The sequence below is a fragment of the Stenella coeruleoalba genome, assembly GCF_951394435.1.
Source record: "Stenella coeruleoalba genome assembly, chromosome: 2".
In the NCBI taxonomy this organism is placed as follows: Eukaryota; Metazoa; Chordata; class Mammalia; order Artiodactyla; family Delphinidae; genus Stenella; species Stenella coeruleoalba.
Genome location: NC_137147.1, coordinates 110490425 through 110516621, shown reverse-complemented (window position 1 = coordinate 110516621; position 26197 = coordinate 110490425). Strand labels below are relative to the sequence as shown.

General features: G+C 51.5%; 3 protein-coding genes across 3 annotated transcripts in view; 1 reads left to right on the top strand and 2 right to left on the bottom strand.

Moving 5' to 3' along the window:
• Nucleotides 1-10060, top strand: part of WDR93 (WD repeat domain 93) — a 41104-nt gene extending 31044 nt beyond the window's left edge. Inside the window, exons 11-18 of the mRNA XM_079914087.1 lie at nucleotides 758-929; nucleotides 2557-2627; nucleotides 3201-3287; nucleotides 4570-4689; nucleotides 5020-5233; nucleotides 7016-7079; nucleotides 8988-9144; nucleotides 9508-10060. Of these exons, the coding sequence (XP_079770213.1) occupies nucleotides 758-929; nucleotides 2557-2627; nucleotides 3201-3287; nucleotides 4570-4689; nucleotides 5020-5233; nucleotides 7016-7079; nucleotides 8988-9144; nucleotides 9508-9713 (1091 nt within the window). The 3' untranslated portion in view covers nucleotides 9714-10060. The remainder of the gene's footprint in view (nucleotides 1-757; nucleotides 930-2556; nucleotides 2628-3200; nucleotides 3288-4569; nucleotides 4690-5019; nucleotides 5234-7015; nucleotides 7080-8987; nucleotides 9145-9507) is intronic.
• Nucleotides 1-22003, bottom strand: part of PEX11A (peroxisomal biogenesis factor 11 alpha) — a 59839-nt gene extending 37836 nt beyond the window's left edge. Inside the window, exon 1 of the mRNA XM_079914085.1 lies at nucleotides 21973-22003. The gene's annotated coding sequence lies outside the window, so the exon portion shown is untranslated. The remainder of the gene's footprint in view (nucleotides 1-21972) is intronic.
• Nucleotides 22004-23944: 1941 nt separating this feature from the next.
• MESP1 (mesoderm posterior bHLH transcription factor 1) lies at nucleotides 23945-25499 on the bottom strand. Its single transcript, XM_079913921.1, has 2 exons — nucleotides 24623-25499; nucleotides 23945-24297 (listed from the first exon to the last, which is right to left on the bottom strand). Exons 1-2 carry the CDS (start codon nucleotides 25337-25339, stop codon nucleotides 24223-24225), a joined length of 792 nt encoding a protein of 263 aa, XP_079770047.1. The 5' UTR covers nucleotides 25340-25499; the 3' UTR covers nucleotides 23945-24222.
• Nucleotides 25500-26197: the final 698 nt, after the last annotated feature.

Genomic DNA, 26197 nt, shown 5'->3' with positions numbered 1-26197 from the left:
AAATATAATATAATACTGTATATATTATATAATATAATAATATATTGCCATCTAGAAGGGGCCTCTTTCTAGAAATTGATGCAAGAAACTGATAACAATGGTTGCCTCTGGGGAAGGAGACGTGGGGCACAGTGAGACCTCCTGGGCAACTTGAGGGACCTGGGCACTTTCAGAAGTTCTGAAAGTTAGGCTGTGAACCCAGAAAATAAATCACTTATTTTTACTGTGAATTTAGGAGCAGATGAAAAAGAAGGAAATGCAAGGTCACTGGGAAGGAGAGTGATAAGAAAAGTGATTGGCAGAGAAAGGAGATTTTTTTAAAGGAAGGCAGTTGGATAAATGTAAGCACACGAAGACGCTGGGACTGTCGAATGTAGGTCCTCAGCAGCAGCTGAATAGCACAAGTAACGGCAGATTTGGGGCCTTGCTGAGCTGGGAGACAGCAACAGTGATCTAAAGCCTCTAGTGACTCGTGAACATGTCCTTGGCCTCTGGAGATTCTGTAGTCTGGAAACAGGAAATGGCGGCGGGATGGAGATGGAGAAGTGGGAGGAGGAGAGCAGCTGCCCTTTGCCTGTGCTCCGTGAGCTGGTGGAGTAGGAGAGGCTGGGAAGAGGACTGAACACCTGGGCAAAGCAAGAACAGATTTCTGAGGACGAGGGATTCTGCAGGAAATTGGGAAGCATGGAGGAGAAGGGGGAAATCAGGAAGGAGGAAGTCAGATGGTTTGACCAATTCTGGAATATTTTCAACCTAGGTACCACATTTAAAAGCCCCCTGGAAGTCTTTGCAAAGATAGAGGATTGCTGTGGGCTGGGCTCTGGGCAGAATCACTTCATCAAGGACAGTCAGTGGGAGCGGCAGGCGGCAATCTTCAACAACACCTTCAGGAAGTACCTGGATGGGGAGTGGGAGGAGGAGCTGCTCAGGTGAGCCATGGAGGGGCCCAGCTAGAATGCCTCCGCCCTGGGAGCTTCTCCTCCCTGGGCGCACGCAGGAATCAGCCCAAGGACCTGAATTAATTCAAGGTCCCAAAGCTCTCGATGGTTTGGGGGACTTTTCTGAGTGTCTTTTGAAAAGTTGTATGGAGGGACTTCCCTGGTGGTGCAGCAGTTGAGAATCTGCCTGCCAATGCAGGAGACACGGGTTCGAGCCCCGGGCCGGCCGGGAGGACCCCACATGCCGCGGAGCAACTCAGCCCGTGCGCCACAACTAGAGAGCTCACACACGTGGAGCCCATGCTCCGCAACAAGAGAAGCCACCGCAATAAGAAGCCTGCACACCACAATGAAGAACAACCCCCGCTCACCGCAACTAGAGAAAGCCCGCGCACAGCAACGAAGACCCAACGCAGCCATAAATACGTTAATTAAATTTTTTTAAAAAAGAAAAAATTCCTTAGAAAAAAGTTGTATGGAGATTGTTTAAATATAGCTCAAACAAAAACTGATAACAGATTTTAAAGAAGGCATAGACATCTATGGAGATGAGAAGTAGAGTTTATTTTAGAATTTTTTTTTTTTTTGGCCACACCACGTGGCTGGCAGGATGTCAGTTCCTTGACCAGGTATTGAACCCGGGCCACGGCAGTGAAGGCACCGAATCCTAACCACTGGACCACCAGGGAACTCCCTATTTTATAATTTTTTGTATGATAGCGTCTCCTTAAAAAAAATTGTTTTCCTGATTATCTAGACAGCACAGATGATCCTCAAGAGGGAAATAAAAGTCACCACTATTAATATTTTAATATTTGCATCCAGTCTTTCTAAATGTAATACGTTAATGTGTAGTTATTAAAATGTTACTTTCTAATCTCGGTCAGCAGGTAGGCCTCAGTGATTGTAAAAACTGAGCCCAAGTCCTTGAAGTATCTGGTGGAGCAGGTTCAGGAACCAGCTCTCCTCACAGCTACTGTGGGTCTCAGGGATGTCCTTGCTTCACGTGGGAAGTGAAACCTCTCATCTTGCCGTCAAGTGGGCCTTGAATTTTCTCACTTCACACAAAGTCCCAGGACTAGGCCCTAACAGAAACTACCTGAGGCCTGAACTGGAACCCAGTAAGGTTCAGTGCTGTGCTGCCCAGCAAGGTATTTAGGAATTTTGCAAGCCAGTCATTAAACCACTGGTAACTGTCCATAGTGGGAATATTTATACCACAAAAAGCTACGAACCCTATAAATCAGGAAATCAGGGTTTTTTTGGTTTTTTTTAAGAGTGCCAACTTATCAGCACACCACTGGTTGTACTGCTCCCAGGATAGGAGCATTTATGCACTTCACCCAAGTCTGGCATTAAGGGATCTTCCCCAAGATCCCTTGGGGAAGGGATCTGCCCACGCTGGGTGCTGTTCCCGGCCTGGGAATAACTTCCGCCGCTCTACCTACCCTGCCCTCACCAGGACCAGCACATAGAATGTGATTTGCCTCATGGCCCTGAACTCCTGGGAAGGTCCATCTGAACTACCCATTTCTGGTCTTACTACCAAGACTCTGCCAGCATTTCTCCTTGCCAAGGAGTCTGCCATGGCTCTGACCAGTGTCTCTTTCTTTCCCAGTATGGCCACGTTCCACTTCCTCCTTCCTAGCTGCATAATTGCAATGCCAGTGGAAGTTAAGAGCCCCCCAGGTAAATGAACGTGAAGCAGGTTGTCAGCTTGGGGGAATGCTTGGCAAGCCCTCCTAGAGAAGTTCTGCACAGCACACCCTGCCTGCTGGGAGGGAATGAGGTGGAAAGTCGGCTGCCAGCTGCAGCTTAATGGTTTCTGGTTGGACCTGTGACCCCTGAGCCCAGATTCCCTGATATGGAGGCTGGCACTGTCTTCAGGGAGTGAGCTGCCACAGAGGACAGTGTGCACACACGTCCTGCCAGGCTGCTTCTGGATATGAATTCCTTTTGTAGAAAATGTTATTTAAAACACTGACAGCCAAGTGGACATGAATTATCTAGGAGATGTGAAAGCAGCTGAGGGACAGTTGTGACCATCCTCCCTGCACTCCCTGCACAGGAAGGCGACTTGGCCCTAGGAACAGCCCTCCTGGGGGGTGCCCAGACCCTCATCTGGAAGCTCACCCTTCAGTTGGGTGCTGCCCATTAGAATGAACCATTTCAAACTGACTTCCTCTTGGGCAAATCCCTTCACACAAACCAAAGGCCACCCACACTCCTTATGTAATGCTCATTTCCTCTCTTCTTTCCCAGGGGTAGCCTGTGTCATTGGCGTACACTGGACTGGAAGTCACAACTTCTTCCTCTATTCACTTAACCGAACGCTGAAGGATAAAGTTGGTACTTTACTGCCGAGATGGGAGTGGCCTAAGCTCAGGGCTCTGAAAACATGTCCTTCTTCAGCTTAGCTGAGAGCACGTGACTGACACAGCAGCGTGGCTTTAGGGGACCAGAGCTGTGCAGGCAGAGTGGGTGGCTTGGCAGCTGTCATGTGACCCCAAGGCTCTGTCTCTGAACTGTCATGTTTCTTAAAGATGACAGGTCCATAGGGACAGAGCCCCATCAGGTCCACAGGGCTCCTTAGACAACGAAGGTAAAAAGAAGGTGGGCTTGGCACCAGAGGGCCCGTCCCAGCACAACTATCTGCGAACTGTGTAGTCTCAGGCCAGTCACTTCACACCCCAATCCCATTTTCTCATCCAAAACAGAAAACTACTCAATTACACCATTGTTATCCACTGCATGCATTTGTTGTGAATAGCAAAGTTCAGAGTTTCTGTATGTGAAAGCTCTTTGAAATCGAAAGGCACTTAGGAAATATGGGTGGTGGTGGTTTGTTTTTTACAAACTCATGGAAGCAGTTACATGAGCAAGTTCACTTTTGTGAGAATTCCTTGAACTACAACACTATGTTGTACTTCAGAGTTATATCTCAGAAGTAAAGTTTAAAAACTCACAAGGGGGCTTCCCTGGTGGTGCAGTGGTTGAGAGTCCGCCTGCCGATGCAGGGGACACAGGTTCGTGCCCCGGTCCGGGAAGATCCCACATGCCGCGGAGCGGCTGGGCCCGTGAGCCATGGCCGCTGAGCCTGCACGTCCGGAGCCTGTGCTCCACAACGGGAGAGGCCACAACAGTGAGAGGCCCGCGTACCACACAAAAAAACAAAAAACAAAAAACAAAAAAAAACTCACAAGGGAAGAATTTCTTTCCTTCCATCCCTCTCCCAGGCAACCTGGCTTCTCATCTCAACTTCTGTACTGACCAGGCTTATATGACCTTGGGCAAGTCACTTACTTCTCTGCTTCAGTCTCCTCATCTGTAAGACAGGGGTACTAACAGGACCCACCTCATAGGATCCTTGTGAGAATTAAATGAAATGATGCATTAAAGTGCCTACCACGCTGTTTAGCACCTAGTAAGTACTCAATGTCAGCTGTAGTATAATAATGGTGTAACTCGTTGTTATATATATTATCCTGAGGAAGGAGACAGCATTGCACAGAGAGGAGAGAGATGGTGAGTCCAGACAGGCAGACTAGTCTGGGTCTCATGTTGTCCAGGTGGAGGTGATGGGTGGGGCGGGGTCCGGGGGCAGCCTGGTGAGTGGTGTCCTCCCCACTAGATCCCGAGGGCGTGTGGCCCTGTGCTGCACCCATTGCGGTGTCTCAGCTCAGCTGCTGCTGCTCCTACCTGGTGCTGGCCTGCGAGGATGGTGTGCTCACACTGTGGGACCTAGCCAAAGGTGAGCCCCACCGCTGCCTAATACCGCCGTCCCTCTGATACACATTTGATGGCTAGAGTCAGTACCTGGCTGCGTTGTAGCTTCCTTCCCTCCGCTCCAGTGCTGACCCTGCCCCCCTCCATGGGTCTGGTTCCCCCAAATACTTAGAAGGGGTCCCCCTGAAGGGGGCTCCCCTTGGACATTGGGGTTTCTTGCCTTCACCCTCGGGGGATGCTCATTGCTTGGTTTTGCCCTCACGTCCCTCACACTCTTGCTGGTCACAGACCCTGCGGCCATGGCTGCCTCCCTCTTCCCCCTTTTCTGACCTGCTTGTGCCGTTACTTTCTCCAGGACTCTCTCTTGGGGTCATCGCTCTTCCTGAAAGATGTTTCTGCCAAAGCATTCACTTCCTGAAATACTTCTTAGTCCACGAAGGACAGAACATGTATCCCGAGGGGCCAGTGAAATCCCAAATGAAATGTGTGGTATTGTGTACAGATGCTTCTCTCCAACTGGTGGCAGCCACGGGGACCCAAGGACCCACCCTCAGTGTGCTGGTGGAGAGGTCAGTGGCTTGAGGGCAGGGTGGGTACATGATCTGCCAGACAGATGATGCCATTTAATGGTAAAAAACTGACAATCTCTCAGCCTAGAGTCCACTTTCTCTCTAGTCATCACTTTCCCAGTGAGCTTCTCAAGCTCACCAATGTCTTTTACATGTGGGTGTATATATATATAAATTGTATGATGGCACAAATGACATCTTTCATATCCCACATGACCAGGAAGAGGGTCATTTCTGCCAGAAGTTTTTTATCAGTTTCTCCAAGGGTCTCTCTCTCTCTTTTAAATTGTGAACTGTTTTATGCAGGCAAATGATCTGTACAATATGTGTGAGGGGGTGTATTTAGCATACGTATGGGGGAGGGTGAGAACTCCACTGTACCCATCACCGAGCTTAAGAAATAGATCATCACCAATTCAGTTAAGGCTCTCTGTGTACTTCTCCCTGGTCACATCCTTCTCTCTCCTCCTCCAAGTTAACCACCTTTTAATTATCTATTGCTACGTATAACAAACCACTCCACAACTTAATGGCTTAAGAAAACAGTCAGCGTTTAGTCTCTGATGCAGTAGGTCAGCACTATGGGCTGGTCTCGCCTTGGCTCTCACAGGTGCCTTCGGGCAGCTGGCAGCTCGGTTAGGGGCTGGAAGTCTAAGCCGGCCTCACTCACGTACCAGGCAGTTGGCAGCTGTTGGCCGGGGCACTCTTCCTTTCGGCCTCTCCTGCAGGCCATCTCAGGCTCCGTCACCTGGTAGCCTGAGGGCTCCCACCTGCCAGCGAGGTTCACTGATGCTTTCCAAGCCTCTGACACTGGACAAAGCATGTCACCTGGCCACACCCACATTTAAGCAGCAGAAAAACAGACTCCACCATTTTAGTGGGAGTTACTGCCAAATATTATGTCTACTTTTTTTTTTCAATCTACCACATTGCTTGTTTTTTGGTTTTTTTTTTTTACTTTATTTATTTTGGCTATACTGGGTCTTCATTGCTGTGCACAGGCTTTCTCTAGTCGCGGTGAGCGGGGGCTACTCTTTGTTGCTGTGCGCGCATTCCTCATTGCGGTGGCTTCCCTTGTTGCAGAACACAGGCTCTAGGCGTGTGGGCTCAGGAGTTGTGGCACGTGGGCTCAGTAGTTGTGGCTCACGGGCTCTAGAGCGCAGGCTCAGTAGTTGTGGTGCACGGACTTAGTTGCTCCGCAGCATGTGGGATCTTCCTGGACCAGGGATTGAACCCGTGTCCCCTGCACTGGCAGGCGGATTCTTAACCACTGGGCCACCAGGGAAGTCCCTTTTTTCTTTTTTTTTAAATTTACTTATTTATTTATGTTTTCCTAAATTCATCATTTCTTTGTTTTCCTTTAAGAACTAACCACATCCATATGACTGTATCTCCAAGCAATATATTGTTTAGCTGTGCATATTTTAGGGGGCCTGTAAGTGGAATCATATTATGTATATTCTCCAACTTGTTTTTCAATGCTATTTATTCTGTAACTTGCTTTGTGATATGGTTCATGAGAGCCATACATGTTGTATGTAGCTCCAGCTCTTTTATTTTCGTTGCTATATTGTATCCCATTGTATAATGTAACACAATTACTTAAGCATTCTCCTACCAGTGATTTATTTAGATTGTTCCCAGTTTTCACTACTGTGAACATCTCTGACATACCTCCTGATGCTTATAGACAAGAATTTCTCCAGGATATATGCCTAGGAGAGGATAGCAAAACTTGAAAAGTCTTCAAGTCTGGATGTCTGTGTGTCTTGTTTCCTATAGGCCTGTGAAGCACCTGGATGAAGCCATCTGTGCAGTGGCCCCAGTCCAAGCCTTACCCGGCATGGTAGGTTCCTCAGGCCCCTCATTCCTCTTTAGTGAATGTATTCTTTATTCCTTCCAAAAATACTGGGCTGGCCAAAAAGTTCGTTTGGGTTTTTGCCCCATCCTTAGGGAAAACCTGAACGAACTTTCTGGCCAATCCAATATTTGTTGAAGGCCTATCGTGTGCTGGGCACTAGACTAGCTTTGGGCACAGACATGAAGGAGAAAGCACCTGCCCTCGTGGAGCTCACAGTTGAGTTGGGAAGACAGGCAAGCCCCCAAGCAGCTGCCCTAGAACCTGTAAAAGGCTGTGATATATCATGCAAAGGATACTGTGCAACGGAGAGAGGGGCCTCCTAACTCAACCTGCAGAGGCCGGTGGGGAGGAAGTGATGGACAGTGAGCTGAGCCACGGGCACCAAGAGGGCAGCACCATGGAGGCGAGAGAACACTGTGTCCCAGGCCGGCAGGAAGTTCAAGGAGCTGCAGGATCAGACTCCTGTGGGGTGTGGAGAGGGAAGAGGCTGGGGGCTGGGGGCACAGGGGCCCTTGTCTGGGATGCAGCTTGAAGCTTAGAGGGGAGTTGGAGCCAGGGAGCTCCAACTGTGTCCAGGGAAGGGCAGCGAGTGGAGCGGTGTTAGTGAGGAGACGGGCCCACAGCTCAGGGCTGCCTGGGCTGCAGCCAGAGGACAGGGAGGCACTGAGGCTGCTCCCGGCTTGTGGAGCTGATTCTCTAATCCCTACAGGGCCACTGAAGGAAACACAGGCCTGGAGGGAAAGTCTGTGATTCCCTGTGTGGCCCTGCCGGGAGTGAGGGGCCTACAGGACCCCCAGAGGAGGCTCTGAGAGAGCCCAGGGCTGAAAGAGTAGATTCTGTGCTCAGCAACCGGTTAGCGGTAGTTAAAGCCGTGGGGAGCAGCACGGCTGGCCATTGCGAGTGGGTGCGTATAGAAGAGGCTCCCAGGGGCACTACCATCACTTACACTGTAAGTCTTCCGGGACGGGGACAATGAGCTCACGAAGTGATGGACAGGGGCGCCCCAGGAAAACCAGGAGGGGGCTCCTGGCGGCTCAGGGAGAAGGACTGGAAGAAAGCAAGAGCACAGTGTCCTTTGCTGAAGAGAAACCGAGTACTTTGTGGAGACCAGTGTCCATGGCAAGGGGGACAGCAGGGGAGGTCGGGGTGCAGGGAGGGCGAGGAGAGGCTCTCTCAGACGTCTGAGTGTGTGGCAGCGGGGAGAGGATGCAGGGTCAAGGGCGGTTTTAAAGATGGTGGTGAGGGGCTTCCCTGGTGGCGCAGTGGTTGAGAGTCCGCCTGCCGATGCAGGGGACGCGGGTTCGTGCCCCGTTCCGGGAGGATCCCACATGCCGCGGAGGGGCTGGTCCTGTGAGCCATGGCCGCTGAGCCTGCGCATCCGGAGCCTGTGCTCCGCAACGGGAGAGGCCGCAACAGTGAGAGGCCCGCGTACCGCAAAAAAAAAAAAGATGTTAAAAAGATGGCGGTGAGTTTAGTATGTTCACCTACAGAGAGGAAAGAGCCCAAGCAGGAGAGAGGTCTCAGGTCCAACCCAGGGCAGGAGCGGCCGTTGGCTTGAACGGTCCCCGAGGAGGTGGGAGGAAAGGGTATGGCACAGATGCAGAACTGAATCCTGGCCGCATGGAGGGGGAAGTAGCAAGAGAAGCAGGGCCGAGGGGGAAGGACGGGCCATGAACAGACACAGCCCTGGGGCCAGCCGGCTGTTGCTGGAGGCTCCATAGGAGCAAACACGCACATTGCTGCTGTCCCCTGAATGGTATGGCTGGAGCCAGAGGCTGGGTGCCAAGAGTGAAAAAATTCCCTGTTTGTTTTTTATTTCTAGCTGTTCTTATTTCACACGGAGGTGAGTGACAGAGTGGAGAAGTCCCCATTCACCATCTCTTTGCTTCCCAGGTGCTGACCTTTTCCAGCAATGGCTCTGTGCACCTCATGGATGTGGCCAAGCCGCAGATTGTCTGCGCCTTTGCTCCCCCAAGGTCCTACCACCTGGCGGTCCCCTGGAAGCCAGTATTTGTCGTGTCTTTATACCACCCATGTTTCCTGCTCCGAGGTACGGAAGGGGGATCGTGAGGGCTGCTGCCCAGACCTGTGGCCTGCTGACCGTTTCCCTGAATTTCTCAGTCCTCTTAGAAAGCATAGGGTGACCCCACCCAGTCTCCTCCCCACGCCTCATCCCATCCACCACAGGCCAGCAGGACACCACCGCTGAGTCCTCACTTGGCACTTAGATAAAATGCCGGACAAGGTCTCCTCTCTGGGCCCCTGTTCCTCCAGATCAAGTGAGCCCCTCACAGCTCAACCCCAGTGACCCCGGCTTTGTAAGCAGAGAGTGGCCCCTCATGCCCGCCCAGACTACAAGGCCACAGAGAAAGGGATCACTATAACAGAACACGATGTTCCTGTTTCGTCCCAGGAGACCATCCAGATGAAATTGGATCTGCCAGCCAAGCCAGAGACATCCCAAATTCTATTTTCTATTTTAATTTCGAGGCCTACCCACTCCTGGAACAAATCTCAAGAAATTGCACCATTCCTCAAGCTAATGTGTTGGATGACACAACTTTCCCCCAGGTGTTGCCCTTGGAGGAAAGATGCGAGAATTTCTTCCAAAAGAGGTAGAGTTCTGGGTCTCTATCTCCTCCCTGCACCTGGGGTTGTCTCTGGACTAAGGAATAGTGGTTTGCTTGATGGTAAGATCCTTTCGGCATTCAAATCCCATTCAGACTGGTAGAAAAGGAGTAATGAATTCAGGCTGGTAAGAAAAGAAGGGCTGCAAGTTGGTGTTTTCTTCTGTCAAGACTGTCTTTTCTTTTTGCTTTCTCAATTTTTTTTTAAGTATATTTGGATTATCAGACACAGTCATCTAAGACAGGGGCTGGAAAACTACAGCCAAATTTGGCCCACTGCCTGTTTTTGTAAATAAAGTTTCACTGGAACACATCATGCCCACTGCTTTATGTCTCATCTACTTATGTAAGTGCTTCAACAGCAGAGTTGAACAGCTGCAACAGAGACCCTATGACCCATAAAGCCTAAATCATTTACTGTTTGGCCCTTTATAGAAGATGTTTGCCAGCCCCTAGTCTAAGACCCCTTTCCTCTCTCCGTCATCCAGGTAAATGATTATGTGATACATCTTTTCTCTTCCCCTTTCTGTAAACCCCAGCCTCACAGGGACTCTGCTTGTGTTCCTTCCTCCTATAAAAGCATCATTAATGGTACTCAGTACATTCTGGGGAAGCGGGGGTCTCTTCTAATCCATCCACAACAAACTTCTAGGGGTTTTCAAATTCTTATTGACAATTTCTGCCATGATCTGACCATACCTGTCAGGTGGAAGAGGGTTGTCAGTGGAGCCCTGGACTCTCACACCACCTGCCACTACAGAGCTGGGGCGCTTTGGTGGGCTTTCCCTGACAGGGTCTCAGTGTCCCTCGAGGAACGAAGTGAAATGGCTAAGATACTCAGATTTGAGGGTTCTTTTGGTTGCGCTGGGTCTTAGTTGCAGCAGGTGGGCTCCTTAGTTGCAGCTCGCTGGCTCCTTAGTTGTGGCTCACTGGCTCCTTAGTTCTGGCATGTGAACTCTTAGTTGCAGCATGCACATGGGATCTAGTTCCCTGACCAGGGATTGAACCTGGGCCCCCTGCATCAGGAGCGCGGAGTCTTATCCACTGCACCACCAGGGAAGTCCCAGATTTGAGTTATGACTCTATCACTTACTAACTGGGGGAGACGTTGGGTGAGTTACTTAGCCTCTCAAGGCCTCAGTTTCCTTAGTCATTCAAAAATATTTATTGAGCACCTACTACGTGCCAGACTGTGTTCTGGACATTTTGATGATACCTGTTCTCCAGGCTTTGTAGGTATTCAGTGAGAAAATGCACGTAAAGTGCTAGGCACAGGGTGGTCGCTCAGTAAATGGTAGGTACAAAAATGGTGATGGGTCCCCTCTGAGTTCAAGTTCATGCCTGGGAGGATTGTACATATCACCACGAGGGGGCACCACAGCTCTCCTCCGTGACTACATTTACCGCCGCATTCAGTTCCTCCCTGGGTTGTGGCGTGTTGCTCAGGCGGCTTCCAGTACCTCATGGGGGGAAGCATGCCCACCCACCAGGAGGGGAATATGGTCCATGGGACTTGGGGGAGGAGGACAGTGAAGAAGGGGTCAGTTGACATTTCCCCTGATTAAAGATTTACCAAGAATGCTCAGCTATCCCTCACCTGGAAGTTTCTTATTTTGACCCTTGATGATTTGACTTGTCCTTAAGAGATGCAGCTGAAGAATTTAAGGGTCAAGTATTATGATGTCTACAACTTACTTTCAAGTGGTCTAAGAAAACATTTGTAGAGAGAGACAGAAAGAAAGAGAAAATGTTAACAACTGCTGAAACTCAGGAAAATATAGAGAGGGAGAAAGAGAGGGAGAGGAAATGCTAACTGGTGAGTCTAGGTGAAGGCTCGTTGTGCTACTTGCAACTTTTCTATAGGTTTGAAATTTTTCTAAATAAAAGCTGGAGAGAGATTATATTATTTACAGTAGAATCCTGATTTTGAGTAAAAGAACACTAGAAATGTACACACCACTAGTAACAGTAGCTATATTTGGGTAATGAAGCATGTGTGATTCTTTTCTTTGTATTTTTCCTCTTTGCGGCTTTTCTATCAAACATGTGCATGATTTTGGAAAATTTCAAATACTGGTTTTAAAAAAAAGTCAAGAGTGTGAGGCTTGGTCATGGCTGTAGTGGGGCCATTCTCCTGGGTTGGAGGTCATGGTGTGGAGTTTTCTGGTACTCTTGTTTGATGAGGCTTATTTGAGGCTTTGATGAGGCTTATTTGAGGCTTATTCTGGTACTCTTGTTTGATGAGGCTTATACCAGAGAACTTATTTAATGAGCGTGTTACCATTTCTGTCCTTTCTGTGGAACCCCCTCCTTTTACTGGCCTAGGAAGGGTGAGCCTCTCCACTTCACCCAAAAGCCAACTGGCTGCCCTCCTTGTGGGAATGGATCACAGGCCAGCAGCTCCAGCTCTGGGCAGCTTACCTCCTGGCTGGCAGCCGAGGGCCCAAGCAACTCAGGACACTTCAGCCCCTAACTGACATTTCCCGCCCTCAACCAGGGTGCCAGGTGGACGTTACCACTCAGACACCTGCTGAACTCTGCTATTAGCCCAATAAGGTTGCTTCACATGTAGAACTACTACCATAACAGAGCAATTCCCCACTGTAAAAAATGTTATTATTTCTGAGATATAAATAAATAAATAAATAAATATATATATATATATATATATATATATATATATATATACACTTGTAAAATTTGGGAAACAGGACAATACAAAGAAGAAAATTTAAATAACCCACAACCCATCACCCCAAATCCCAGCACTGCCATTCACGTGTTAGTACATATCCTTAAGGTTTTATCCTTAGCATTTTTACTAAGTTGAGATCGTGTTCACTTTTTTAATCTGGCTTTATGTCACTCCAGAATACAACTTAATGACTTTTTAATTTTAAGAAAAACTTCCTTGTCACAGTGGTTTTTAATGTCTATGTAATTTCCGTGGGAAAGGTGTCTATAATACCCTTCCCCACCCCACTATGGTTGGGTCTGCTCTCATGAGAAGACAGTCCCTTCTGCCCTGACCTCCTCCAGTCTCTGGAACCCCAGAGACCTATCCTGGCCCCCAGTGGGAATTGGGAGGGACCCCTCCAGTTCCCCCTTCCCAACTGTCTCTCTTCCCTGTCAACACAGCTTAGCTCCTAGGTCCCACACCCCAACCCCTCCCCGGGAGGGACCCCAGAGGCCGGGTCGGGTGGAGGGGACTGCCTCCCAGGGAACCTTCTGCAGGGAGGAGGGCTGGAGTCAGCAGGGCTGACCAGGTGGGGCGCTGGGGGCCAGGGACAAGGCTGGGGCTAAACGGGCAGTGGGAGCTTGGGGAGGGGAAGAGCTCAAGAAAGTGCTCCCTGGCTCCGGGGACCCACAGCAGGAGCCAGGAGGGGCTGCACTGTGCGGTTGGGGCAGGCCTAGCTTGAGGGGACATTTACTTCGGCCTGATCACAGTATTCAAATCATATTCCTCACGGCAACCCATTTTCTGAATTGGGTCCCAGAGATAATTAGGAAACACTGATTTAAAGAAGGCTCTTCCTGTTCTGCTCGCTCTGAGGTCTGACACCTGGGGCTCTTCCAAAGAATACCCCGCCTCCAACATTTTATTATGTTAAATATACAGCAGCTTTGAAAAAAGTCAGTAAACATCCACATACCCACACCCTAGATTCTGTCATTTACATTTTACTATCGTTTCTCACACATAACCATATATGTCAGAGGATTTTAATCTTATCTTTTTTTTCTCTCTCTATTTACTCCTTTTGTCTGAAACAGTTTCCATTGGCCCTAAAACTAGGTGAAACTTTAAGGCAATGGATTCAGAGTTTCAAACTCCCGATAGTCTGTACAAATTGTTTTTGCAAAACCTGCACTTGGGACTTTTATAAATAGCCAGTGTGAAGAAGCCTGCCTTTAGGACTTTGAAAGGAGCCCAGATAGCACCCAATGTGCCCCCCACCCCACCCCCTCCGCAGGCCTGGCTTCTGCTCCCATCCAGCCTGGGCCTCCAGGGCACCATTTCCATCTGGCTCCGCTCCCTGTTGTAGTATCTGCCATCTCAGCTGGGTCAGACTTCTGATCACAAGACAGAAATTTCAGGACACAGGAAGCTGACAGAAACAAAATGCCTCTCTCTGTCTCTCTCTCCCCCCTGCCCCCTTTGTTCCCTGTGGCCAAGCAGAAAGTGGGCTTCTGGGCTGACCCAACAGTCCCAGCTCCACAGGGCACTCGCCCCCTTGGCGAGGGGGTCGGCAGGCCCTGTATGGACACCAGGTGACATTTCCCTTGAGGGTGGAGGAGGAATCCCCTCCCACCCCACCCCACCCCCGTTTTTACTATCCCTGGGAGGGAAACTGTGGGCCTATCCTAACCTTCCTTTGCCTTTCTTGAGAAACAAGGGGACGAATCCCTGGAAAATTACTTATAGACTCATAGATCCCAAATGTGCACATGCCATCAGGCTACTGGAATTCAGAGGTTTTGTGGGAGGCCTTACAGATGTTCCGTCTCCTCTCCCACTTTGCAGATGGACAGTCCATCTTTTTGGAAATGTATGCACACACATTGCTTCAAAACAATAGACAGCAGTCACATTTGTTGTGCCATCATGGGAAGGAAAACCCTTTCCTTGCTGATGGTGGAGGGAGGTTGTCTCAGTCTCCAGAGAGGGCTTTCCCCAGGGGGCACCTGACAGTCAGCGCCCAGCCTCACATGAACAGGCAGCCTCCCCTGTCCCTCCTCACCGCTGAGCACTGACTACCAAGGGGAAGCACACTGCAGATGTGCTGGTACCACGTGGCAGGCGGCTACCACCACCCCTGCCCTGGCCGTTGGTGGATAACCTCATCTCCCACTTCCCAGAGCATGCCAGTTCCTTGGCTGCCCTCTCACCCGGGTCTCCTGGGTCACCCCCACCCCCTGTCTCCCTCCTGATGCAGAGAAAGAGGCATCCTGCTCATACCCAAGGCCATCTCCTCCCCCAGGACACCCAGACCTTATTGTCCATCTGGTTGGTGACCTCTTCCCCTCCACTGTCCTAATCACAGGCATGTGTCCCGACCACATTCCCATGTTAGAAAACAAGCGAGCCCCTTCCCAGTTCTGCAGCCGCCTTACTTCTCCTCCCCCCAGAGCACGGCTCCCAGCAATCAGTCCTCACCCCACTCCTGTGTCCTCTTTTCCCATCTGTACCCCAGCCCACTGCAGACTCACCATGGGAGTTACTCTGGCCCCACTTCCCCAGACAATATCCTCAACCAGTCATTTTTGTGAGTTTTTCCTAGTATTTCTGTAGGGTAAATTAGAGGTGGACTTTCAGAGTTACGGGGTAGGCATGTTTGAACTGGGATAGTTGTACCCACCAGCCCTCCAGAGACGGTGGATTCACTCTGCACACTCACCCCTTCCCCATACTGGCCAAGAAATGAGGGATAAAAATTGATAGCTCATTACTATTTTAATTTGGAAATTAACAAGGTTGAGCATCTATGTGCTACATCTATTGTATGTCTCTCTCCTTCTGTGACCCCACCTGGGTCTTTTTCTTAAGGAGTGAGTTCATTTTCTTTTGATTTTAAGAGTTCTTTGTTAATATGTTGTGAATAATTTTTCCTGCATTGTCTTTGGATAGGAGTAATTTTGGTTGCTTGTTTAGCCAAACAGAAGTTTGGTATTTTTCCATCTTCTCCCTTAGGCTTTGCTGAGGGGCGGTTGTAAAGAGCCTCAAATGCAGGGTGCAATGCGATGAGGGGTAGACGAGAGCCTCTAGCTGTGTGACAGGTCAGACCTCAGTGTCCTCATATGTAAAACAGTGACAGTCCTATCTCCTCATAGGACATTGCCTGGCACATTCAGTAAAGGTTAGCCATTATTTATTACTAGATCATAGAGGAAGCCCTTCTACACTCCAACATTATATTTTAAAAGTCACCCACATCTTCTTTGAACAGATTAATGACTTTATTTCCAGTCCTCCTTTTAAAACTTGCCCTAGTTCCATCTATGCTCTGCCTCCTGGCTGGTCGCTCACTGATTCCATGTTGTCCTGACCCCTCCGCCCAGCAATTTTACTTCCACTTACTTAGCAGCAGCGATAGTATTATTATAATTAACTTTTACTGGAACTCTCCTACACTGTTGGTGAGAATGTAAATTGGTGCAGCCAACAGTTTGGAGGTTCCTCAGAAAACTAAAAATAGAATTACCATATGATCCAGCAGTCCCACTCCTGGGCATATATCTGGACAAAACTATAATTCAAAATGATACATGCACCCCCATGTTCATAGCAGCACTGTTCACAATAGCCAAGACATGGAAACCACCTAAATGTCCATCGATAGATGAATGGATAAAGAAGATGTGGTACATATATACAATGAAATACTACTCAGTCATAAAAAAGAACAAAATAATGCCATTTGCAGCAACATGGATGCAACTAGAGATTATCATACTAAGTGAAGTAAGTCAGAAAGAGAAAGACAAATACCATATGATATCACTTATATGTGGAATCTAAAATATGACACAAATGAACCTACCTATGAAACAGAAACAGAATCACGGACATAGAGAACAGATTGGTGGTTGCCAAGGGGGAGTGGGTTGAGGGAGGGATGGAGTGGGAGGTTGTGGTGAGCAGATGTAAGCTTTTATATATAGAATGGATAAACAGCAAGGTCCTACTATATAGCACAGAGACCTATATTCAGTATCCTATGATAGGGACTTCCCTGGCGGTCCAGTGGGTAAGACTCCGCACTTCCAATGCACGGGGCCCAGGTTCGATTCCTGCAGGAACTAGATCCCACATGCATGTTGCAACTAAGAAGTCAGCGTTATGCAATTAAGACCCGAGGCAGCCTAAATAAATAAATATTTTTTAAAAATATCCTGTGATAAACCATAATGGAAAGAATATTTAAAAAAAGAATGTATATGTATAACTGATTCACTTTGCTGTACAGCAGTCATTAACACAACATTGTAAATCAACTATCCTTCAATTTTAAAAAATGAAAAACAATTAACCTTTACTGAGCACCTACTGTATGCCAGGTACTATGCTAAGTACTTTGTGGCATATCTTGTTTCTTACTATGATTATTATCATCCCCACAGTACAGCGAGGAAGACAGAGGTCAAATTGCCCGTCCAGGGTCAGCACCTTATAAGTGAAGTAGCTGGGTTTGCACACAAGCAGTGAGGGGCCAAGGCCTGAGTTTCTAACCTGCATAGCCTCTGCCTGCCCCCTGCCCATCCGCTCCCCCCGCAACACACATATATACACACACACACTGCATACTGGAATCTCCAAGCGTCATCAATAGGGAAAGAGAATGAGGCAGATCTGAGTGCCTCCTGGAAGCAACTGCTAGGATACATTTTCAGTGAAAAAGGCAGACAGCACAACAGTGTGTTGCACACATCCATTTAAATTTTAAAAAAGATTATGTGCATGTCTGTACTTGTGTGTATGAACAGTATTCAAGGATTTATAAGGAGTTGTTAATTACAGTTGCTTTGGGAACAGAAAATAAGGATCTGAGGTGAGAAGGAGATTTAATTGTATACTCACTTGTATCCTTGATTTTTTTTTTAAAAAGCAAAGCATAGGTTACTTCTTTAAGTTAAAGGAAAAAAATGCTTTAATGCACTGTGTACCAGACATCTCCATGTGACTGTCCCATAGGCAGAGCCGCAAAAAACTGCAGTCCCTGTCTTTCCCCACAAAAGGGTCCCTTCTCCCGTTTGCCCTAAGCTTTTAAACATTTTTTAAAACGTCGCTCACTCAGGAACCAGAGGCAGAAAGCTGGCAGCAGCCTGCATCCTCTCCCCAGAATGAAGGCCTCCTCCTGCCTGCTTGCTGTGGCCAGCTCGACGTGCAGAATGAGGGGAGACCCTGGGCTTCTCTGATTCTTCCACACTGACTATGCATTTATTTGTTATTTTTTAAAAACCTATTATTTTTTTTTAAAAAACTCAACCCAAAAATCTTAACTTCTGAGAGCACTCCCCAAGCAGGGAGTGCTGCTCTCTGCACTTTACCTCTATAGCTCTTAAATGCCTCCTATTACAAATGTTCTTTTCCTCTCGTCCCTCTTACTAAACTGGGGGGAGGGGCGGCTGTTTTAGTCACTTTGATCTTTCCAACACGTCCACCAGTGCCGGTGGCTAGTAGATGCTCAAGGAATGTTTGTTAAATGTAACTATTGGCATTCGGATGTATTTAACCTTGGTCCTGCAAACAGACTTTTAGTTTGTAAATTCACCATGCCTCGTATCACTGTACATTTCCTAGTTTAGGATGCTAGACCTATATTCTTCCTTCAGTAAAGCTGTTTCGAGTGCCTTCTGTGCAGCAGGCTGAGTCCTGAGAACACAGACAGGAAGCAGATGTGTCATTTGGAGAGTTTCTTATATCAGCCCAGGGTGGTCAGGGTCTGCCCTGGGGACCTAGGAGCCCCCAGGGCGGGGTTGGGGGGAACGTAGCACAAAGCAGGTTCCTCTCATCAACTGTGTGGCCCACAGGTTTCAGAAGCTGGTGAAGAACAAGGTGAAAGAAGAGGAGTACTGGACCCGGCTTCGGAGGTATTCCTCGCTTCTCCAAAGAGAGAACCTCAACAAGTGACAGGGCTGCTGCCCTGGGCTCTCTGAAAAGGTTGGCAGCAGGCAGGCTTTGCCCTGGAATGCTGTGAGGTCAAGAGACACAGTGACAAAGGGCTGCAGCTCAGTAGGCCTAAGGGGCCTAGGCTTGCAGTCTGGGACCTCTGCAGAGCCAGCAAGGGGAGAGGCCCAGTCTGGGGGGCCTTCAACCACTAAGCCACTTGTCGGAATCCTCAGGCGGGCAGATGTGTCACCTAAATAAACAGCGATATTGTCTCCAGACTCCAAAGCTGCTGTGGTGTGTAACCTTCATTCCCACCCAGTCCAGACCCCCAGCAGGGCCCAGGCGATGATGTCAGCCAGAGTCCCAGGCCTTGTGAGGACCACTTGCCTCATAGGACCAGGAGACACTTTGTTCAAATGAGCAAGACACCCAGTCCACCCCAGCTACTGTGTGGCCTCCTTTTCTCTCCACCTACTTCTTTTCCCTCTCTTTGCTGTCTCATAACCTTATGGAATCAGTTTGGAGAGGCTGAGGCTCAGAGAGGTTGAGTGACTGCCTGAGGTCACACAGGTATGAGAGGCAAAGTAGGGGCAGGTGAGGAGGCAGGCAGGAACTGTGCCACTACTGCCTCTTGCCTTCAGGTCTGGGAACCCTAGAGGAGGCTGGGGGACCTGGGGGCACAGGAAGAGGGCGGAGAAGTGCCTTTTTCTTTTCTAGAAACTGTCCTTCCCAGGAAAACTGGGTGGAGGAGTCCCCTGCAGCTCAAGGCCTACATCTGCCTCTCCGAGGACACCGTGTGGTATCTTTGAGAACTGCAAGTGGTTAGTGCCTCCGGCCCTCTCCCAAGACGGCCCACCAAGGCCAAACGCTTACATTGTTTTGTGACCGCAGCTGCTTTTGTGTCCCCATCCACCTTCTCCCCTGGGTCACACACACTCTTTGTTGGCACGACACCGCCCTCATGGTGCTGATACCGACTATAGCTGAATGTCCCCTGGATGAAGACTTCCCCGCCTGAGACACTGCCCCTTGCCCTCCCCAGGATGGGAATGAAAACACAGCAGCAAAAACAACTTTCTACAACAATCCTTTTCCACAGTAGCCATGGTGGCAGCTCTCTCTGAGATGAGGAAGGAAAACTTAGGATGATAGTCTTGGCCTTACAGGCCACCTAAATGTGACGGGGAACTAACATTTACGGGGCATCTACCGTGGTCTGTGTATTTTTCATATAAGCCTTGTGAAATATAGATATCATTACCCCCATTTTACATGAGAGGGAAATTGACACTCAGGTTACACAGCTTGGAACAGCCTGTATCAAATCCTGATGGACTTTTTCAACAGCAAGTGTCAGAAACCCACCTCAAACTAACTTTAGCAACAAGGGGAATTTGTTGGCTCATGTAGTGTAAAAGTCCAGGCGTAATGCTTTCCATGTGGCTGGACCCCGGTGTTGGATAAGAGCAGGAATCCTTCTCCGCCTCTCAGTTTTTTTTGGTTTTTTGTGGGGTTTTTTTGCGGTACGCGGGCCTCTCACTGTTGTGGCCTCTCCCGTTGCGGAGCACAGGCTCCGGACGCGCAGGCTCAGCGGCCATGGCTCACGGGCCCAGCCGCTCCGCGGCATGTGGGATCTTCCGGGACCGGGGCACGAACCCGTGTCCTCTGCATCGGCAGGCGGACTCTCAACCACTGCGCCACCCACCAGGGAAGCCCTGCCTCTCAGTTCTGACTCCCTTTCCAGGTAGGCCCTCTGCTTGAGCGGCACCACGGCCACCAACAGCATCCACAGTGAGTGTCCCTTTCTCGATGGTTCCAGCAAAGTCCTGAGCCTGTTCCTCACCTGCCTGCATGTGGTCACATCCCTGAACCACTCACCATGACGACCTCACCAGCCTGCGCACATGCCCATCCCTGGAGGGGCATGGAGGTCATGGCCACCCAAACTAAGGAAGGGGGAGCTGTCTGGAGAAAAGAAAATGACAGGCCGCAAGGGACGAAGGCAGGAGGGATGCTGAACAGGCCGAGACAACGGAGGTGCCCTGCCCACCCTTTCCAAAGTCACATGCAGCCAACACCAGGCCACCTCCTCATTTCCTAGTGTGCGTGGGGGAAGCGAGGAGGGCTGGGGCATTCACAGGGAGCCTTAGGTGCTGGGGCCCACAGAGTGAGGAAGGACCAGGGCTGGCAAAGTGCCAGAAGATGGGCAGAAGAGGCCCAGGTGGCACTAGGCTGGGGATCCAGGGCACTAGCACTGGTGCACCACTGGGGCTGTGCCAGTGGCCCCCAAAGAGGTCCTTGCCCACTGGGAGAAAGGGCCCCTTAGGAGCAGCACCAAGAAGCTTGGGTCTTCTCAGGGGAGTGTTGGGACCAGGGTGAGGCAAATGAGTGCCTGGGGTACAAAGTTGAGGAGGCACTTACCCTCAGCGTTGTGCAAATGCAGGGTCTGCCCCTGGGGGAGAGCTGGGGAATGGACAAAGTGGCCCTGGCCTCGCCCTGGGATAAACAGGGGCTTTGCAGTTAGGGCTCGCTTCCCTCCCCAGCCCTGTGCCAGCCCGGTTCTCCAGGTAGGGGGTGTTTCAGAATCCTGGGGCATCCATGTGCCCCTCAGACGGACCCGTTTATTTAGCAACGCATGGTCAACGTACGGCCCTCCTCCAGGTGCACCACCTGCCCACTCACGGCTGAGCCTAGCTCTCCAGCCCTGCTACCAGGACAGTCCGCCATCTGCCGATACAGACAACTCATGACCACCAGCCCTTCCCTCCGCCCCTGGGTTCATATGGTGACCCAAGTGGCGTGTCCTTGAATAAATGTTTTGCATGTCGACCAATCAGCTTAGCTGCCCCTCCTTAAAACACTGGCCCGTCCAGCATCAGCATCTACACAGTACAGCTGTCTCGGCGGGAGCAACACGTGTGGTCAGCAGGGAGTGGCAGGTCCCTGCTGGCAACGGCACTGGAGGCCCATGTGCTTTAGGAGCTTTATTTCACACCCCCAACATGCTCACACACTCGTCTGCCAGGCTAAGGCAAAGACCGGATTTGTCGACTACCACCCACCGTTGTCCCCACCCCAATAGCCGCGCACTAGCTTTGTGAAAAATTCCTTGACCTTTTTCTGTGCTCCAGCGTCCTGATCTGTAAAATAGGTATAAGCACCACCTGCCTGCCTCACCTGTGGCTCTGAGGCTAAAATGACTTGAAATTGCTGCTCCATATATGTCTGACCCCTTGGGCTTCGAAGGCGAAAAGCAGGGCAGCACTGTTGGCTGGCGGCGACCAGCGTGCCGGCGGATCTGCAGGCCAGGCCTCTGATGCCATCCTCCCCCTCCTCCCACTTCTAGCAGGACGGTGCCCAGACCGCTCTGGACCAGCCCCAGGTGAGGTGAGGTGCCACCCAGCACCCTCTGTCCTTGCTCAGCTGTCGCAAAGGCAGTGCACCATCGGGGAAGCACACAGGCAGGCCCTAGAGTCACACCCGCGTCCCAGTCCCAGCGCTGCCCCTGAATACCCGCACGGGCGCGTTAGTCAGCCTCTTCCTTCCCTAACTGCCCATCCTCAAAATGGCCCTGCTAACTGGGGTTAGCTCACAGGTTAGCAGAGAACTGAGAGCGAGCACTCGCCTAGGGCTCACCTACCTGGACGCTGCTTGGTCCTCCTCCCGCTGGGTGTGAGTGCGGCCAGCCCAGGAAGGGGGTGGGGGCGTGGGAGTGGTGGGAGGCGCCCCCTTCCCATCTCCAGACCTCTCTTATTAACAGGGACGTGCTAATGAAAATTCACACCCAGGTGCTAATAAACAGTGGGCCGCTCCTGGGCTCGGAGAGCGAGGGGAGGCTCTCCGCAGGGGAGGGGGCTGGCCGATGAGCCCCACTTATCTGTGAAAAGACTTGCTAATAACTTTAATTCCCCGTCCTAAACCACGGGGCCTTTGCCATGTAAATAGATTTTCTAAACTGGGCTGGGTCCTGGAAAAGACTTCCCGTTCTGCTCCTTAGGGCTCTGGGAGGGGAGAGCGCGTTGGGGGTGGAGGTGCGGGAAAGGGGGCGGATCAGCGAAGGTGTGAGGTCCCGCCCCCCTGCAGGGCCTCTGCTTGTGGATCGCACTCTCTGCAGCCAAACGCTGGCCAGGGTGTGCCTGGGCTTCTGAATTATACACAGTAAGCCCCCCACCCCACTCTGAATCACTGCCCCTCCTGGCCTGGGCCAGAGCACTGGAAATGATCTCCAAAGTGGTTTCAAAACAAACCTATCAATATCAATGGATAAATAAACTGTGGTATATCCATACAATGGAATAGCATTGAGCAATAAAAAGAAGCAAAGTACCGGTACATGAGAAAATATGCTAAGTGAAAGAAGCAAGATGCAAAAGGCCTCATGTTATATGACTCCATTCATACTAAATGTCCAGAACAGGCAAACCTATAGGGATAGAAAGCAGATGAGCTGGCTGGGGTGGGGAGTGGGGGAACGGAATCATGGGGAGTCACTGTTAATGGTTACAGGGTCTCTTTTGGGGGGTGATGAAAATGACCCAAAATTAGACAGTGGTGATGGTTACAGAACTGTATGAATATACCAAAGCCATTGAATTATGTACTTTAAGAGTGAATTTCATGGTACATAAATTATATCTCAATAAAGCTCTTATAAAAAATGCCAAGGCCAGTATTTCAAAGATGCTTGAGCAGGGCAGAGGGGAAGAACTGAGTATCCATAGATGGCTGAGGAACCCTCGGACAGAGAGGCTACACCCCCTTAACCCCCCTCACCACCCCCCAGGCTTGACTGCTCACCAGACCCCCTGACTGAGGCCAGGCTCCTTCAGGGCTCAAGGCTCCCCCTTCCCCACACAGCACTTCCCTAACCCGAATCCAAGCCTGGTTCCAGGTCAGCTCTGTGGATTTGGATGCAACCAATGGACCTCTCATCTCACCCTAGCCAGGCCTCTGGGAGGTCACAGTTACTTAAACTGGGGGCTGACCACTGATATTATTTCATGTCTCTAAACCACACAGGAGAGAAACCAGAGTTTCTCTGGTTTGGGAGAATGGGAAAATCCCAGGGTCCAGGCCTAACGCTCCAGCACAAGGGGAATAAGGACTTGGGACACATGCAATGAGCACTTGGAGCTGGTGTCCCCTCAGACCCCAGAATGAATGGAGCTGGCAAAACCCTACCAGAGCTGAGAGCCCAGATTCTGAAGTCATACCTAGGCTTGAGTGCTGACCCTTGGCTTATCCTTCTGCAAAATGATTACTTAGGTATGAAATGTGTAAAGGACCTGGTGCACAGTAAGTACGCACTAATGGAAATGCATTTTCTACAGAGATACTTGGTTTTATTCAGCTCCCCACCAGATTCAAAGAAAAGATGGACAGACTCCGCTTGCTGCCACTTTCTCCGTAGAATCTCCTCCCCCCTCAGGCTAACCCATCTGGAACAGGAGGTGCTAAGCCAGGGCTGGGGAAAAGGAGGAAGGGGTCTGAGCCTGTGGGCTTTGGGGGCTGAAGACTGCAAGAAACCCTCCCAACTCTCCTACGTCCTTTGGAGGAGAAGAAGGGAGCTTTGTGCCCCTGTAGAGAAAGAAGAACTTGCCAAGTGACACCAGCACAAAATTTATTCACAAATAAATAAACACGTACTAGGCAGAGCCTCCTGCCTGCCTCAAAGTGTCTACCCTCTGGGTCCCTCCATCACGGGAGGGGTTGGGGAAGTCCGTCCTGGGTGGGGACAGGCTCTCCCTTTCAGCAGTGCCCATGCCAGTATCGCCAGTGCCCTCTTCCAGGAAAGGGAGTCTAGAGTGGGACCTCTTCGAAGGCGCAGAGGCCAAAAAGGCGTCGGTGCTCACAGAACGGGGCGCCAGATGTCCGCCGTCACTTCAACTACTCAGGCCGGCGGCCACTCCAGGGGCGAGAGGGGCATCCAGGTCTCCAGCAGGGCCAGTACGTCGCCGGGAAAGAGCTTGAGGAGAGAGGGAACAGCGAGACCCTCAGCGTTGGACACCGAGCGTGGGCGTCCGCCTCGCGAGCTCCACTTTCAGGGCGCCTCTGGCGGGGAGCGGGATCCCGCCCCCTGCGTGTACTCTCCCTCCCCTCGCCGCTCGAGCGCCCCGGGCACACCAACTCTGTTGCTCCGGAGGGCGAGCAGGCGAGGCCGGGCCGTCAGTGGGGAAGCCGCACGGGGGCTGGTCCCCGCAGTGCGCGCCGGGGGGCGCGAGACAGTAGGTAGTGCCATCCACTACTGCGCCGCGCCCGGAGGGAGCTCCGCGCGGGAAGGAAGTACTAACCGGAGATGAGGGGCCTGGCTCCATCGCCGGCCCTTCCGGGCACGCCGTCTCGTTGTAAAGCACCGGCGGATCATGCGGCTCGGGCGCCGCTAGGGCTCCGGGGTAGGCGGGCGGGGACCCCCAGGACACCACGGCGCTGGCGGCTGAGCCCAGGTCTGGGCCGCACGCCTGTGCCTGACTCTGCATCTGCGTCTGCGTCTGCGCGGGGCCGCCGTCGGGGCACAGCGGGCAGCCTCGAGGGAGCGCCGCGTCGCTGTGCCGCCGGCGCCGGCGCTGCAGGCTCTCCTCGCTGAGGCCCAGCACGGCCGACAGGTGGCCGATGTAGCGGATGGCCAGGCGCAGCGTCTCGATCTTCGTCAGGCTCTGGCCGGCGGGCGCCACGGACGGCGGCAGAAAGCGGCGCAGCTCGTGCAGGGCGCGGGCGAGCGTGCGCATGCGCAGCTTCTCGCGCTCGCTGGCGCTCTGCCGCTGCCCGCTGCCTAGGCGGCTGCTGCGGGCGCCGCGCCTCCCCGCAGTCGGAGCGCGGAGGGCGGCGCTGGTGACGGGCCTCCCGGGGCTAGACACGGGGCTGCTGGCCGGGGCGCTGCCCCAGGAGTCCGGGGACGAGGCGGGCGAGCAGCCACAGTCCCTGTTGGAGGCCGGCGGCGGCCGAGCTGGGCCCCAGCCCGCGGAGAGGATCCAGGACTCAGAGAGCGGCGGGCACAGGGACTGGGCCATGGCAGCGCCGGCGCGTCTGGGGGCCGGCGGCCAGCGACCGCTTTATCCTGAGCCCGAGGTGTGAAGTGGCCCCTTCCAGGCCGCATCAGCACTTCAAAGCGGGCTCGGGGCCTGGTGGGGGCGGGGCTTGACCCTTTGAACCAACGGGGTGGGGGGCGAAGGTGCCTGCCCGTTGGCTGCGCCAGGTTGGCCCCTCCTGGGTGCTCGCATGGGCACCTGACCCAGACACTCGGGCCTCCTGCCTGCGCCAGTGCCGGCGCTGTCCAGGGTGTTGGGCCAGCTCAGTAGGTTAAAGGAAGCGAGGTCCGGGAACTGGAGGTTCAGTACTTAGGTTTGGGTCTGCCTTCACCTGTTGGGGACCTTATGCAAATTCTTAAGTTTTCTTGAATCTTCGTTTCCAGTTTGAATGATGGGAGCCTCAGGGCATAGTGCAGCCAGGTCTGTGGACTCGTATAGTGACCAGGAGTGGGGCCCTGATTCCTGCCAGAGGCCAGAGTAATCCGTTCCTCCTCTGAGGCAGGTTGGTCCTGGGTGCACCCTTCCCTGGTGGTGGTGAGTGGGAGGGACAAGGCTACCCTAGGTAAATCCAACAAGCTGGCTGAATCTGGGCAGGTTGCTGGACCGTCTGAGTGGAGGGAGAGGAAGCCTGCTGCCCTCCAGGCCACTTTCAGCCTGGCAGGATTAAGGGCTCGGCCTGTTGCCACAGCTGCCACCACTTGCCCCTAGCTGGTATTCTGCCACCTTGGGGCAGGTATAACGGGCCTTACCAATGAAATGTGAGTGCAAATGACACAGAAAAAAAGCATTTAACAAAATTCAGGGGAATTCCCTGGTGGTCCAGTGGTTAGGACTGGGCTC

Excerpts from the sequence above, each read along its gene's own strand:
- MESP1 (XM_079913921.1), bottom strand. The coding sequence starts at position 25,339 with ATGGCCCAGTCCCTGTGCCCGCCGCTCTCTGAGTCCTGGATCCTCTCC. Across the intron at positions 24,298-24,622 it reads AGCCAGGCCCCTCATCTCCG|CTCTTTCCCGGCGACGTACT; the intron begins GTTAGTACTTCC and ends TCTCTCCTCAAG.